We start from the raw sequence: 17,074 nt of genomic DNA, 5'->3' as shown, positions 1-17,074 counted from the left end.
TCCTTGGAGATAAAACTTTCCTGGCCCATAACCATAACCAAAATTGCTAGTGTAAATATCGGAAAGGAAAAATCAAGTGGAAAATCACATTATATAGAGAGAGATATGCAAAGAAACACATAAAAGGACAAACACAATGGCAGGTCAGTGTGGGAAGAGCAAATAATTAGAGGAGACAAACATGAAAACACAAAAGGATAATCTCCACCATCTCCATGAACTCCCATCTTCACAAATCCACACACCCTCCTCATCAATCTCAGTTCTTCTACATCCATTTCATCTCAGCCCTGAGTTTGTTTTTGCTTCCAAGCTCCATCCAGAGAGCCGAGTATCTATACTCACTAAGGGGCCACTTGATACATCATCAGTCTTGATGCAGGATGTGTAGGACAAGAATAAAGTCAGAAAGCAGAAAAGAGCTTGTCTGGGGCTGAAAAGTTCTATTTTTATGTTCCTCTCTATATATGACCTAAAAAATGCAGTGATTACCATTTATAAGTTTGAACGAGGATATTCTGCAGGACTTTGTGAGAGTACCATAAACATTGCATTTGAACCAGGTTCAACCAATGATCACACTAAACACCAAAGGTACCTAAAATTTATGACCTTGGAGAAAATGAGCTCTATGACCATCGACAACAGCAGTTTCAGGTACATTCTCAAGAATACGGTTGAAGCTGACACATGGCGAAGTGTTTGTGCTACTGGGTAAAAGCACTGGCTACGCCACCATCATTCAGTTCCTCAACACCATCAGTAAGGGGAAGAATGAGGAAATTTGTGCCTCTGTGGATCAGTAGTAGTGTCAGCCTCCGGATCCCAAGATAACAGGTTCAAACCCGGCAGAGGTAGTCGAATTTTTGAAGGGAGGAAGACAGTCCATTCGACACTCCGTATCGTACGATGTCGGCATGTAAAAGATTTCTGTGGAAACATTTGGTGTTTACCCGACAAAATTAATTAAATCTCAGCCACAGAAGCCCAAGAGAGTTTTGGTTTAGTCTGTCTGCTATCTAGTAGGCCTAGAGTACAACAGAACATCAAAATTGACGAGCAGACAGCCAGATGGCGGCAAATTAAAAAATGTCTGCACTCGGTAGGCATACAATTATTATTAGCTGACACCAGTGTGCTGTCAAAAACCACCTTGCACCTAAACAAGGTGTTGATTCTCAAGCAACTGCATAATTGTCCCCCCCTTTGTCAGTGCAAGACTACCAGCGTGATCTGTTCTAGTGCAGAACTCCATATTTTTTATTTACATTTTTTTTTTTTTTTTGCGAGATCTCTAAGTTACTCATTTAATGAAACAGATGACATCACAGTTAAATTTCTCAGCTGCTGTGTTTTGTTTTGCTATTTCACTGGTCATATGTTATTTATTCTGTACAATTTATTCAAGCACTGCAGGTCTGTCATTTCCAGCTAATGCAGCCATGGTAAAATTGAGAGAATTAGGTGAATGTGTTTTGGGAAATAATCCAACTAGCGATGAAGAAAGAGGTGTTTCTGAAACCGAATGAATAAATGGAACTTTTAAGATAGTGAAGGAAATTAACACCATTTGACTTAGCCACATTAGTCAAGAATGGCAAGAAGTTTAATCCAACTCACAGGCTTGTGTAATTACCATAAACTTGTCCAGTTATGAATAATGCTACTTCATTAGAATATTTTTAATTGGATTTTAGACCATGATCTAATTGCATGCGCTTTCGCTAAAGCGGCAAAATACATTTCACGGATCATTAAGTACAATGTCAACTGAAGTGAACTCACCTTCCTAAAAAACAGACCCAGGGAACACGCTCTCCTTGGTTTCTTATCCTTGTTAACTGCTTGAGGCTGAGGTGGCTGCTGTCCCTGTGGCTGTTGTTGCTTTGCACTGTTGTTATTGGCTGAGGGTTGGGCCTGGATTATAACACTCCCTGCGCCTGGCACATATGAGATCGGGATGTACCGTTGACCATTCTCACCTTCTACGGCTAAACATACAACTGAGTTAACCTTTTCAAAATCAGAATTGAAGGCTCAGTGAAACAAGGAGCCCACCTGATTCTAAGAAATATTTCTTAGTAACTGATTGTTATCTTGTATTAAGTCTCTTACCACACGTAAACAAAGAAACTAAAGAAATGAAGCAAAAGAAAACAATGTGGAAAAAAAAAACCACCACAGCAGAAAAATGGCAGAATGAAAAAATGGGGGTGACAATTTATATCGAATCATTAATCCTCCACCCTAATAATTTATAATTGAGGGAGAATTTCAAAGATGGCTGACAGCGAGATTAAAATATACCTGTCTTGGAGTCAATAGCAGGTAGCATCTGGAATAACCCAAGAGAAAGTACCCAACTGGAAAGTAGGAAAAAAATGAATCAAAATATCACGTAAGTTATATTCAGAGTACAAACAAATTTCTTTTCTCTCTTCGTTTTCAATGTTGAAGAAAAATGAAGATGTCTGACAAAAGGAGTTCAGATTTAAACTATACTTCCAATAAACGACCTGCAGTGGAAAAATGAATATAAATATCTTAAAATGAATTTTAAGCAAGTGATTCATAGGATGATAACGGCCCAACTAAGCTTTTGCCCCCTGATCGTACTGAAAACCACATGTTTTGTTACATGTGTAATAATTACAATACTATATAGTAAAGAATCAGAAAAAGAGAGCTACGAGTTCTCCCTACTTACAACTCCAAGTACATTATAGGAATGCATAGTGGAATGTTGATTGGACTACTATGGCAATAACGAGTCTTGTTCAAATAATGCAAGATTCCACCATCATCTGCATATTTAGTAAATGTCAGTGTCAGCTGAAAGGTATGAGTGCCTAAATTCGAAGCGTGGGCAAAGGTTGGTAGTGTTAACTAGTCATGACAGTGCAAACCGAGGTAGGCAATGGGTGAAGCAGTTGTTGACGAATGGAGACACTTGTGCACTTGCACTGCTTCAAGAAGGCTACTCACAGAGGTACGGTACGTTGCCAGAATGCTAGGGGTTGTTCAGAATAATTTGGTATCAGAGTAAATGTTTCCAAATTCATAGAAGTATTACCAGGCGGCCAGGCATGGGCCACCAAACCACCCCAGGATCGTTTTGAGTGAAGTTCTCCGAAAGTGCCAAGTTACAGCACAAGCTCTACAGGTGGACCCACAGCAGGCTTCTGCAGTAAACGTTGGTGACCGAACAGTCAAACACGCTTCAAGAGGCCAATTTAAGATCCTGATGACCCGCTTAAGTACCTGCACAGGACCGATGACATTGTAGCAAGAGACTGCAATTTGCTAGATCATCTGCACTGGCAGGTAAGACTGGCATCCTGTGCCGTTCTTGGATGAATTTTGTTTTATGCTATTATACAGATGTTCGTCTGCAAGTCTGGAGAAAACATTGGGACTGATTTCAAATGACACCCGCACAAACTTCTGTTGTTTATCGAGGTGTATTTTTTATGGCATGGGCAGGCGTAAGTCTCGACATGAAAACAGATTTCCTGATCATTCGCAATGGACCCTTAACCGTTTGACGGGATTCTTCACGAGGTAACTTGGAGGAAATGCAGTATTGACGCATGATAATCGCTAGATAGTATTTCAGTTTAGCCACTGAAGTTCTTTCAACATTGTCCAGGGTACGCCCAACAGTCACAATCTTTGGGGAGGCATCCTCCGTGTATCCATACGTGAAGTGTGCTAGCTCCCATGTTGTACACTAATGACCAGCAAATACACCTGAACTAGGGTCTTCACCTATACAGATACAGCCATTGGTGCTAAAGGAAGAATATTTTAGGAAGCTGAAACTTAAACATCTTCCCTTAGAGAGCAACCAACCACATGAAACTCACTCCAGTAAAAACGCAAATGTGACACATTCCATTTAAGGAACCTAAAAGAAAGTTGAGTATTACCAGGAGAGGTCACAAGCTAATCTACTACTACTACTACTACTACTACTACCACCACCACCACCACCGCTTTTCCCACACCCTGTGGGGTTGCAGGTGCAAACTGTCTCTTGTGGGGTTGCAGGTGCAAACTGTCTCTTATATTTGGATCTGACCCTGTTTTACAGCCGGATGCCCTTCCTGATGCCAACCATATGGGGAGGGATGTAATCACTATTGCACGTTTCTGCAGTGGTTGGTACAGTACGCAAAACTTTTAGTGATACCTGGGTTCCCTAGTGCTGAATCGGTAGACCTCGGTTATCTTCAAGATTTGTATTAGCAACCTTTGAAACACAAACTATGAATCGATTATGCATCACCGTGAGGCATCTGGCGTACATTTTACGTACCAGTACTGTTGTTTACAAAGCAAAGCCAAAATATAGAATTCATGCTAGGAACAAGATTCGCATTGAGAAATGTTACAATATGTTTGTGTGTGTGACAGTTGTTGGCTTAAGATAATAAAGGTTTAGAAAATTTATATCGATCGATCATACTATGAATTCAATTCAGATTTCATTTCCGTTCAGTTGGCAGTATTACTAGAACCGCGAGAGCTCCCTCCTTACTTCTCACCCCCGTAAAATCAGGTATCACTAAACGTTTCGCGTACTAGTGTGGTGGTGTCTGAATATGGAGTGTTGGGACAAACACAAACAAGTTCTCGAGCCAGAAGAATTGATCACGCGTGATTAAAATCCCCAACCCGCCCGGGAATCGAGCCCAGGACCCTCTGAACCAAAGGCCTTAACGCTGTCCATTTAGCCAAGGAGTCAATATTTTTTTATATCAGAGTATAAAAGAATGCTTTTTTGAAATCCACTGCGATACTCCAAAATACATAAGGGTAAAACTGGATTGTGTCCGAATGTAGGACACTAAGCAAAAGAAATGTCGAAGGAATAACATCCTTTGCAAATTCACCAAAGATAGATGGGAAGTGCAGCAGTGTTCTGCAGACATCTGCTCTTGCTCTATGCTTCTCTGCTGTCTACAGTAGTACACTGCTTCAGTCTGGAGGAATCCTGCCAATGCTAGCCACATAGATGTGGCACTTCATGAGACAGGCCACATAGTTATGGGATGCTCATGACCTATACTAGTCAATAAGATCTATTTCCTAGGCATGGCACCGCCAGACATACGAAGACAAATACCAGCAGAAAAAAAAGACAAGGGTCCAAGGCATCTGGTGTATGGTTTACACCCTTTCTGATTAAGGCTGAAGTGGAGAAACAGCTTCCTCCCATCAATAGCACCCATTTCATCTTCAGCCAAACCTCATCGGATTGAACTATGGAGGAAAGTAAGGCCTGGAGGACCATGGCCAGCAGCAGGTTACAACGTACAGTTTGGGTCACGGAAGATACTCAACCGACTGAGAACTGGAGTAACACGATGCAAAGTGAACCTGAAGAAATAGGGTTACTCTGGTGACGAAGAATGTGAATGTGGCAAGAGGTAGACTCAATATGTCTGCTGATCTGTGACCACTCGAGTGAACCATGCAGTGAGGACATATTCAGTGTGAATGATAGGGCATTTAAGGGTGCTAATCACTTGACAAGCATAGTGTAAACATGTACTGTATTTCCCAGCATAATCTCCGCACTTTTTATACCAAAATTTTCGAAAAAATAGTAGGGTGTGACCATTATACGAAGAATTTTTAATACCAGTATTTGCATTACTCAAAAAATGTATTTATAACTAAATTGTATTTGATACAAATTTAAGATGCACGTAATACTCGCGTTTATACATCAAAATAATCAATTACTTTGGAATGAGTCATTTCCCCAAGCTTGCAAGCTCACGCTGTAAAAAATATATATTGTACCAATTCTAACATAGGGACTGGAAGCAGCAACGTTGACTAGATCTGCACAAAGTCGCCTACAGGCCACTGAAATGAAATTCCTTCGGTCATGTCTCCAAAAGACAAGGAGAGACAAAATAAGGAATGAAGTATTCGGCAACAACTTGGATTGGGCAGGAGCCTGTTGGAAACCTTAGAATTAAGCAGATTACGATGGTATGGACGTAAGAGAAGGATAGCTCCAAATAGGACCCCAAGAGCATACTATGAAAGGAATGTTGGTAAGAGGCCCAGAGGGAAGCCTCGTGTTAGTCGGGAAAAGCAAATTTCAAAGACCTTGCCAAACGTGATATAAATTGGCAGCAAAAGTTAGAACATCAGCTGTGGATGGACATGGTGAACTGGATGAGGCTCGTAAACACCCGCACCCAGCTTGCTGGAGCGGAAAATAGATGATAATATAGAAGAAAATTATCTTTATCCGAGACATGATTACTAAAGATCATATAAAATGTTTGATTTCTCTGAAATTTCATTTAGACTGAAGGCCCCCTGCTCAATACTATGGAAATTTCTTTTATCCATCTGGAAGTTTTTCAACCCTAACTTCAATCTAAATGAAATTTCAGAGAAATCAAAATTTTATTTGATTTTTTAATTCCTATATTCAGTAATCACATCTCTGATAAAAAGAAGTCTTTCTTGTATAATCTTTTTAAATTCCCTTCTCAGCAGCAGTCTTTATTTCTGCATCCTTCAGCCCCACCTTAGACACCCCTTCCCTCCTCCCTAGCTACCCTCCCCCTCCCTTTCTTAGCCCAACCTCCCCCTATGTACTCCTTTGTTTTCCATTGCCTGCTTCCTACAGTATGTCAGTGCATGTTTTGTTCCCTATCCACTCTTTTGTTTCCATGGCCTGTCTTTTTCCTCTAGCATGTCAGTGTTGTTTTCTATTTGAGATAAAAGAACAGCTGATAGTTAACAAAATATTACCTGTGTTGTTACGATAAATGGTAAAAAATTACACTGAAGTCTAACCTCATACATTGCTAGCTATAGTTTTTGTCTGTATATAGGCAATATTACGCTTCTTACTGCAGTGTAATGTAATAATTCTAGAACATAACCTCAATAAATTGCTTACGTTATTATCTTATCTCGTTTGTATATTACAGATGTCTGATTACTCTGATATATCTTCTGATAATGGAAATGATTAATTTCGTCAGGCTCCCTGTGTGTTCGGTGAAAGAGGAAATCGAATGGGCGAATTGAGTGATAAGAAGTTTAAACCGAGGTATCGCTTGGGAAAAGATACTGTAGAATAGCTAGAACTCTTGTTGCGTGATATTCTAGATAAACTGACCGAGAGAAACAACCCTTTGTCTCCAGTGCACATTTTGTTACTAACTTTGAGATTCTTGGCCATGAGAAGTTTTCAGTTAGTCAGTAAATTACTGCATGTAGACGCAGCAACAGTCTGCAGAGCCATTCATCGTGTATCTAACCTTACTGCAGCACTGAAACACGAGTACATCACAATGCCTTCCGAACAAATTGACATGAGGAAAATCATGCGCGACTTTTTTCAATGTACAACAATTCCCTAATGCTATAGATTGTACCCACATGCCTTTAATATCTCCTGAGGGCGATAACGCTGAAATTTATAGGAATCGTCATGGGCGGTTTTTGTTAAATGTTAAAGTTATTTGTGATGCTGGGCTCAGGCCCCTAAATATCGTAGCAATTTGGCCAGGAACTGCTCACGACAGCAATATCTTCATTAATTTACAAGTGCATGCTCAGTTCGAAACAGGAGACATTCCAGAAGGCATACTCCTGGGAGACAATGGCTATCATTGTTGTCGTTACCTGCCGACTCCAGTACTTCATGTAGGATGCTAAAAGGTTTGTTTTTGCACCTATTCAATACATATAAACTTTATAAATTAGGAATTTATTATTGATTCCACTTGAGACATGTTTCGCCCTTCATTGAGGGCATCATCAGTCAAATTATCACCTCAAGGCAAAAAAAAAAGGTACCTGGTTAGTAGTTGACATGCACAAATTAATACATATTATTAATACACATACAAAAATTAAGTATGGGAAATAGTTGTACAAAAGTGATGGTTGAACATATAGGTTTATAGAAGAAAAGTCGGCACCAATGCGTAAAATTAAAATAGTAGAGTTCGGCAGTGGTGCTCTGGAGAACAGTTGACGCAATCATAGGAAAATATAAAGTTTAAAAATAATTTACATTATAACAATTAAGGGAGAAAAGGTGTAGTGTTCGGCGTCAATGTCTGTAACCAAAAATGAATGTCAAAGGTTGGTAACTATACAGTATTTACATTGTTCAATTGAACAGTTGAGATAAAGTTTTAAAAAATATTTACATTATAACATTCAGCGTAAATGTTTGTAATAAAAACTAATGTCAATAATTGTAAATTCTCAACTGGTCAATTAGATAATGTAATTACTATATAGTTTCCAACCATTGACATTAGTTTTTATTACAAACATTTACGCTGAATGTTATAATGTAAATATTTTTTAAAACTTTATCTCAACTGTTCAATTGAACAATGTAAATACTGTATAGTTACCAACCTTTGACATTCATTTTTGGTTACAAACATTGACGCCGAACACTACACCTTTTCTCCCTTAATTGTTATAATGTAAATTATTTTTAAACTTTATATTTTCCTATGATTGCGTCAACTGTTCTCCAGAGCACCACTGCCGAACTCTACTATTTTAATTTTACGCATTGGTGCCGACTTTTCTTCTATAAACCTATATGTTCAACCATCACTTTTGTACAACTATTTCCCATACTTAATTTTTGTATGTGTATTAATAATATGTATTAATTTGTGCATGTCAACTACTAACCAGGTACCTGATTTTTTGCCTTGAGGTGATAATTTGACTGATGATGCCCTCAATGAAGGGCGAAACATGTCTCAAGTGGAATCAATAATAAATTCCTAATTTATAAAGTTTATATGTATTGAATAGGTGAAAAAACAAACCTTTTAGCATCCTACATTCAGTATCTTCAATACGGATAACAATGATTTTTATCACTTCCAGTACTTCATGCCGAAACAGCTGCAGAGCAAGCTTATAATCAAGCCAATAAAGCAACCAGGTCAGCAACAGAAAGAAAATTTGGGGTTGTGAAAAGATTGTCTCAGTATGGGGTTAGGAGTGAAGTTACCTCGTGTTTTTTTAGAATTGGCTTTACGTAGCACCGACAGAAGTAGGTCTTACAGATAGGTCTTATGCCGATGATTGGATAGGAAAGGCTTAGGAGTAGGAAGGAAGTGGCTGTGGCCTTAAAGTACAGACCAAGCATTTGTCTGGTGTGAAAATGGGAAACCATGGAAAATCATATTCTGGGCAGCCAACAGTGGGGGGGGGGCCTCGAACCCACTATCTCCCGGTTGCAAGCTCACAGCTGTGCGCCCCTAACCACACGGCAATCTCACCCGGAGCGATTTCAACTAGGGTATCCTTGCCCCCTTGGAAAAATTACAAGAACGGGCCTTTTTCTGCTTCATTTCAGACATTTTTTTTCTTTCGGCACACAGAATACGAAGGAAAGCAGATTCACACTGCTCAACGCGACTCGCGACACTCGGCTGTTTCTGAGTTGTTGCCAAGCATTCACAAATGAACTGGGATCAAAACTGAACTTCAATTACCTAGTTTATCTTAGTGTTATGTAACACGACACCAGTCCGATCTTAGATCATTTTCTGAACTTAGATTAAAACTGATCTCCAGTCAATGCGGTTCCGTTCTTTGGCGCGAGTATCCAGAGAACACATTGTGGAGTATTTTCACTCCTTACAAAATCAAAGACAAGCCGAAAAATATTTTTCATTTCTCTATTTTTAGACTGATTAGGGTTTGATATTTATTTCTCAGTATAAATGATGGAATTATCTGTCTCTTCAAAGATGAAAATTAGTATCTTGCAATTTCTTCTCGAGTTCGGAAGAAGAGTATTATTCAGTCCATTAATCATACCAAATTTGATAACGCATTCACATGGGCTATGTAATAACTTCTGCGAGTTCCACTGTGAATGTTTCTTTGGTCTTTTCAGAAGATGTACATTTTTACGAGTATTTTTATGTCGGTGCCAGTTTTGACCCCAGCTCACCAGTTGTGTACGGCGCATAAGGTTCACCTCACTATTTGAGGATTAACCTATAAACCCAACAATAACAAATGCATATCTTGAGCTCTTCACTTCATTGTAAGTATACAACAATACATAAGCAAATAATTACAGTGTGAAATATACGAAATTCATGTATTTCTTCACATAATATCACTACTCTTGATTTTTAAAGGTAAATATGAGTAAATCTATAGCTTCCGCTGATCTAGGTTCATACAGGTTGAATTGTGAAAATTCACCAGTAAAATTTGAACTTAGATCAAGCCAAAATGTTCCTAGATTAAATTCCCATTATCATGATCGTTTGACCTTAGATCAAGCTGAAATGTTCCCAGATTAAATTTTATGCAACCAAAATGCTGTGTTTAGCTTGACAAAAGTTTAATTTTGTTACTTGATCTCTGTTTAACTTTTTATGTAACTAGCCATTAGTCGTCCAGTTAGGTATTTCCAATGGGAAGTGCAGTGCAATGCCTGAATACTGAATGTATTTTCACTATCAGCTTGCAAGGTGGATTATTTCCAAAGAAATTTAAACAACAGGTTCTAGAGTAAGAAGCAAGAGATTCTTTCCATTCCATATAAGCTACTTACTTTGAATATTGACTGCCATAGGTTTCGTCGAAGACTGTAACACGGATTGTCCAGGCTTCACTGGCTGTGCTGGTGGTTTTGAATTTGGCAGAGAACCTTCTCCTTGAAACAAACGTTTCTTAGCCAAACTATTCGCTGGGACTGGTGATTGAAACCGATCCGACACAGATGTCACAGGAGACTGAGGATTATCTTGATTTATGAACAAATATTGAATACAATGATAGTTTTTGTAGGGAATATATACCAATTTGAAAAAAACAAGAACTACATGTAAAGAAAGAAATACAAAGTTAACACTAACTTGGTACAGGCAGTGATCGATCACCCGACGTAATCCTGCGGATGACAGGGTTTTGGTATGGCACAGAAGACATACTTTCATCCAACTGAGCAGGAAGAGAAACATCTTCACACGAAGGTACTGGCAAACCCGAACTCTGTATGTTCTCCCAGAGAGGACTCTCACTCCGCCAAGCCATCGATTCCAAAATCTGTTCCTCAATCTAAACCATACGAAAACATACATAAATGTAAATGTTCCAGCAATTTTCTTCCATAGTTATTACTTTTCTCTCAATTTCCTCAACTGGAAAAGTTAAATTATGAAGACAGGTCATCGGCAACTACTGCTGGCAATGGTAATGCTAAACATACAAGGTGTCCGGGTTGAAGGTATAATAATATAAAATTTAATAACTTGTGAAGTAGTGGAGATATTTACCGTATTTCACGGCATAATCGTCGCACTTTTTATACCAAAATTTTCGAAAAAAATTGTAGGGTGCGACCATTATACGATGAATATTTAATACCAGTATTTGTATTACTCAAAAAATGTATTTATAACTAAATTGTATTTCATACAAATTTAAGATGCACGTAATACTCGCGTTTATACATCAAAATAATTAAAATAGTCTAAAACAAAATTCATAATTTTTCGCAACAATTCGGCGAACGTTTTTCCAACCTGAAAATAAAAATGAACGTATTAAGTTAATTTGTCATTAATTTGAGTATTTAAGTTAAAATATTACACTTGCAAAATTATCGCTTTGTTGTGAAATGCGGACTTACCGGTACGCAATTTATTCCAAATCTTCGGTGTCGCTATCGCAGGTTTCGCTATCTGATGCGCCGTCCTCGCCTCTGTTAATACCAGTGTCAGATTCTTCGTCTCCCTGCCACACTGCGGAATCTTCGGAACCGTCTAGCGCATTCGAAATCCCAGTCCTTTTGAAGCTCTTGGAGACTAGTTCAGGTGGTATAAGATCCCAACTCTTCTTCACCCACGAGCATAACAAGTCCAAGGGTGGACGCCTGATATTTCCGGCGGGCGTCAATTGCTGATCGCCGCTCATCATCCACTCGTCGTAAAATCGACGTAAGTGGTCTTTGAAGGGTTTATTAACACATACGTCTAGTGGCTGCAAAGCAGATGTTAGGCCACCAGGAATGACTATCTGTCGTGTCTTATTTGTAGTGAGAATTTGCTTCACTTCGTTCACGAGGTGACCTCGGAAACTATCTAAAACAAGCAGAGCTGGTTGTTTTAGTAGTGCACCAGGTCTTCTATTCCACACAGTTTTAACCCAGTCCAGCATGAGTTCTACGTCCATCCAACCCTTTGGTTGCACTCGTACATGAATTCCACGGGGAAACTGTATATTCTTAGGCATCGTTTTCCTCTTGAAAATGATGTAAGGCGGCAACTTTCTCCCGTCAGCTGTAATGGCTAGCATTGCCGTGCATCGCAACTTCTCACTACCGCTGGTTTTCATTAATACACTCCGTGATCCTTTTAGCGCAATAGTGCTGTTGCGAGGCATATCAAAAAAGATTGGAGTCTGATCGGCATTACCGATTTGAGAAAGCAAGTACGAAGTTTCCTTGCGCAAAGGTATGACAAATCGGTGAAAATTTACAATCTTGTCCGTGTAATCAGCAGGCAACTTTTGGCTTAGTGTTGTTCTCCTTCGCACTGACAGATTGTGTCGTCGCATGAACCCCTTAATCCACCCACGAGTCGCCTTAAACTGAGTTACCGGTATGTTGTGTTTGCGCGCTACCTCCTGTCCCTTAATTTGTAACATTTCATATGATACACTGCAGCCATTGTTACGTATTTCACTGACGTACCTAAACACTTCTTCGTCAATTATAGGAAACTTCCCTGTTTTAGGACCTCTAAACGCGCGTCTAGAAGGGTTTGTGCTTTTTAGCTTGTTTTTTTACTTTCCGCCAGTCACGCACCAACTTTTCACTCATAGAAAATTTTCTTTCTGCAGCTCTGTTCCCGTGCTGTTCAGCGAAGGCAATTACGCTTAGCTTGAAGCCCGCAGAATAGTTTCTATATTTACCCATAATCGCTTATAAATGCTTCACACGTTAATGTTTTCCGATATAAATGACTTTCCGTAATTGTTCACTATTAAAACAAATTATTTCTGCAAACACCCAAAACACAAATTAAAAACTTAAATTCTCACGCACACATGTCTACAGTAATCACGTAAATCTGAAACAAATAAATGCATCTGTGATCTGTCCATTCCAGAGCAGCCAATACTGTTAGGCAGCAAGGAAGCATGCAACAATTTATCAGTTTAGCTCGTTGGTTGCAACACACTACTGCGCTTGCGCAAAGCTCGCAAACCAGAGCTCTAGCTAGCGCGGTGTAGATCTACTGTATAGTTGTTGACTGTATTCCGAGACGTCAGTAACAAACATTCATTTTTTTCAATTTCTTTTAAACATACGGTAATTAGGTTAATATTTCTTCCCAGTTATTGATGATTTTACATTACATTACTGACGAGTTTATAAAATAAAACTTTAATAGCATTGGATAATAATTATCTTGACTGCTTGGATAAAAGTTTTCATCCCATGCCCGGACACTTATGACGTAGTAGTAAGATAAGAGTCTAGTGATGACAACTGAGACATCGTAAATAATTCGCCTGAATAATTCCGTGGAAATCTGCGTTATCGTCTTGGATTTCACTTCGTGCGCAATAACACAGGAGCCGGCCCCATGGTGTAGGGCTAGCGTGCTTGCCTCTTACACGGAGGCCTCGGGTTCAATTCACGGCCGGGTCAGGGAATTTTACCTGTATCTGAGGGCTGGTTCGAGGTCCATTCAACCTACCTAGCCGGTATTTCCTGGCGACGTTGCCGATAAGCGATAACTTACAGCCTTACGTATTTCAAATGGGAACTCATAATATGTAGGTGGTGAATAAATAAACTGTCTCGCGACCACGTTGTCAAACTGCCGATAGTCTACCGGTAAGCCATGCGTCGTATATATACCGGTATTATTTATTTATACGTTGTGCAACATGTCGCAAACGTGACTGTGTTGCCAAATTGCCCATAAACCATACACATATTTAAATTGCGCATTCATGTGCAACTTACGTTGCAGTTCCATTTACCTTTTAACCAGATTAGTGAACAAAATTTGGACGTGCGACGATTATGTAATTAAAGGTTTAAAGTCCGATTTTTGTATTGAAAATAAAGGATGCGACGATTACGCGGTGGCGACGATTATGCCGTGAAATACGGTACTTGTGGTTTGTTTCTACAAATAGGGTAACTGAAAATGTTTGTTTACAAACCTAATAAACCTCGATATGCGCACCATCAGTGGCGCGACAGATATCTAATCGGTATTCCACTTCTCTCCGAGTGTTCTGCAGCATTGTAGGCGTAATATTTGTGATAGCTGCATGAATGCGATGACACAAATCTGGTAGATCACGAACTGGTGTCAAGTACACTTGATTCTTGACAAACCCCCACAGGAAAAATCAAGTGGCGTAATGTCGGGGCTTCTACGGGGCCAAGCAATTGATGGACTACCTCTCCCAATCCAGCGATCTGGAAACTCACGGTTCAAGAAATCCCACGCAACTTCCGCATAATGTCATGGTGTACCATCTTGCTCAAAGATCACGTCATGAGGAAGTTGTGGCACAACATACTGCTCCAACATGTCTAGGTAACACCACACCACACCACACATTCACTTTCAGAGAGTCCCGTTCCAACTCTATCACTACGTAGGAGGGTTCTGATTCCCATATGCGCCAATTGTGCTTGTTTATCGTTCCGGAAATATGAAATGCAGCCTCGTCCGACAAACAGACCGAATCGAGGAATGCATTTCCATCAATTTTTGCCAGAATTGTCTCCACAAATGCCTTCCGTAGTGGCCTGTCCTGAGGTTTGATTTTCTGACGAAACTGCAGCTTGTACTCCCGTAGCCGCAATCTTTTGTGGACGACATTGTGTACTGTCGAACGAGGTAACTGTAACTGCCTACTTGCTTGTTGAATTGACTTACAAGGGCTCCACTTGAAGGACTCACGGATTAAATCAACAGTAGCCTCTGAAACTGCGTGCTAGACGTGGCGACCCGATATCGAAAGCAAGGTCCCAGATTCTCAAAGGCGACTGTCCCATTTCATGATTGTTACGTAAATGGGAAAATCATCAGTTGGTAACAGTCCATACTCATGTAGAAATCTACGTTTTACTAGTGTAACGGATTTTATCTCCGCGAGCGAAAGCACACAGAACACCTTCTGCTGTGGAGTCCACATGGTTACTGGTGCGCTTCTTTTGAACAATGCAGTTATGCGCATGCGCATGTGGTACCACTGCCACTGCAAGCGAACACAGAAAACATTTTGAGTTACCCTAGTTGTAGAAACAAACCGCCAATAAATATCTCCATTATTTCTCAAGTTATTAAATTTTATATTATTATACCTTTAATCCGGACACCTTGTATTGTATATACACAGTAATATAAAATCGTTTTGGAAATGGAAATTGAGAGAAAACAGCTTAAGATTTCAATGAATGATCCCTCAGAAGGCTACATACAATCTGTAGCAGCTCAGAAAAACAACAGATTTTATAGCATTAGGAATTTATGAATTGGAGTCTCCAGCAAGGTACCATGTGGCAGTCAAGTCTATGAAGATTCATTTGAGAAAAACTGAGCTCAAAGAGATCGACAGCAACAACTAGATCACAAAGATTGAATGCAGTATCCACCTGGTACCTTGGAACTACGGTTTTTTTAAACATTAAGCCACTATTATATATTGAATTTTCTTCCCAGATGCCAGAATTTTAACAAAGTTAAATTCAATTCAACTGACATGGTTATTCAAGCCTTGTGAATCTCCACACCACTGTGCACAGATCTGACCTCACAACCTTGAAAACATCATATGAAAGAATGAATGACTAACCAGCTGAGACTAAAGCCAGATTATCAATATAAGACAAAAGTTCAAAATGTGATGTGAAAAATGAAATGGGAGCTTTTATATGAAATACAAAATTTGGTACCAAATTTACAGTAAATTGACAGGAGAAATAATAATAATAATAATAATAATAATAATAATAATAATAATAATAATAATAATAATAATAATAATAATAATAATAATAATAATAATAATAATAATTTTTTTTTTTACAACTTGCTTTACATCGCACCGACACAGATAAATCTTATAGCGACGATGGTATAAGAATGACCCAAGAGTGGGAAGGAATCAACCGTGGCCTTAATTAAGGTACAGCCCCAGCATTTGCCTGGTGTGAAAATGGGAACCACGTACAACCATCTTCAGGGCTGCCGACAGCGGGGCTTGAACTCACTATCTCCCGGATGCAAGCTCACAGCTGCGCGCCCCTAACCGGACATGATTTTTCCCAACAGGACTCTGCCGCTGCTCACACTGTGAATAATTCCATGAGAGAAATTCACAAAGCATTCCCACATGACAAAATAATTAGTAAGGATTTGTGGCCCCCTCGGTCCAACAATTTATCCGCCTGTGGTCATCTGTGGGGCAAATTTAAAAATCTTCACAAAATCGTTTGTGTTACTGTTGTAAAGTTTACTTTCCTGTTACTGACCTCAACCTGCATGCTGCACTGTGTGCGCTTGCCCATACTACAAACACTGCGCACCGGAGTAAAACATATCTCCACCCTGTATTTTGGACAGCGGAGCTTGAACCCACTATCTCCCGGATGCAAGCTCACAGCTGTGCGCCCCTAACCGGACATTATTTTTCCCAACAGGACTCTGCCGCTGCTCATACTGTGAATAATTCCATGAGAGAAATTCACAAAGCATTCCCACATGACAAAATAATTAGTAAGGATTTGTGGCCCCCTCGGTCCAACAATTTATCCGCCTGTGGTCATCTGTGGGGCAAATTTAAAAATCTTCACAAAATCGTTTGTGTTACTGTTGTAAAGTTTACCTTCCTGTTACTGACCTCAATCCGCATGCTGCACTGTGTGCGCTTGCCCATACTACAAACACTGCGCACCGGAGTAAAACATATCTCCACCCTGTATTTTGGATTAATTTTTTTTTTCTTTTCTTTGGTTGTATTTGCAAAATTCAGGTGTGTAAATTTTATGAGTACA

The 17,074-nt window shown here is 39.5% G+C and overlaps 1 protein-coding gene across 1 annotated transcript in view; it reads right to left on the bottom strand.

Moving 5' to 3' along the window:
• LOC136872483 (retinoblastoma-like protein 1) overlaps nt 1-17,074 on the bottom strand; it is a 158,224-nt gene that overhangs the window by 39,617 nt on the left and 101,533 nt on the right. The window contains exons 12-14 of the mRNA XM_067146289.2: nt 10,902-11,103; nt 10,598-10,789; nt 1,786-1,991 (exon numbers count right to left, since the gene is read on the bottom strand). Of these exons, the coding sequence (XP_067002390.2) occupies nt 1,786-1,991; nt 10,598-10,789; nt 10,902-11,103 (600 nt within the window). The remainder of the gene's footprint in view (nt 1-1,785; nt 1,992-10,597; nt 10,790-10,901; nt 11,104-17,074) is intronic.

The sequence above is a fragment of the Anabrus simplex genome, chromosome 4, assembly GCF_040414725.1.
Source record: "Anabrus simplex isolate iqAnaSimp1 chromosome 4, ASM4041472v1, whole genome shotgun sequence".
Taxonomy (NCBI): Eukaryota; Metazoa; Arthropoda; class Insecta; order Orthoptera; family Tettigoniidae; genus Anabrus; species Anabrus simplex.
The sequence above is the reverse complement of the archived record's forward strand: the minus strand, read 5'-3'. Positions and strand labels throughout refer to the sequence as shown.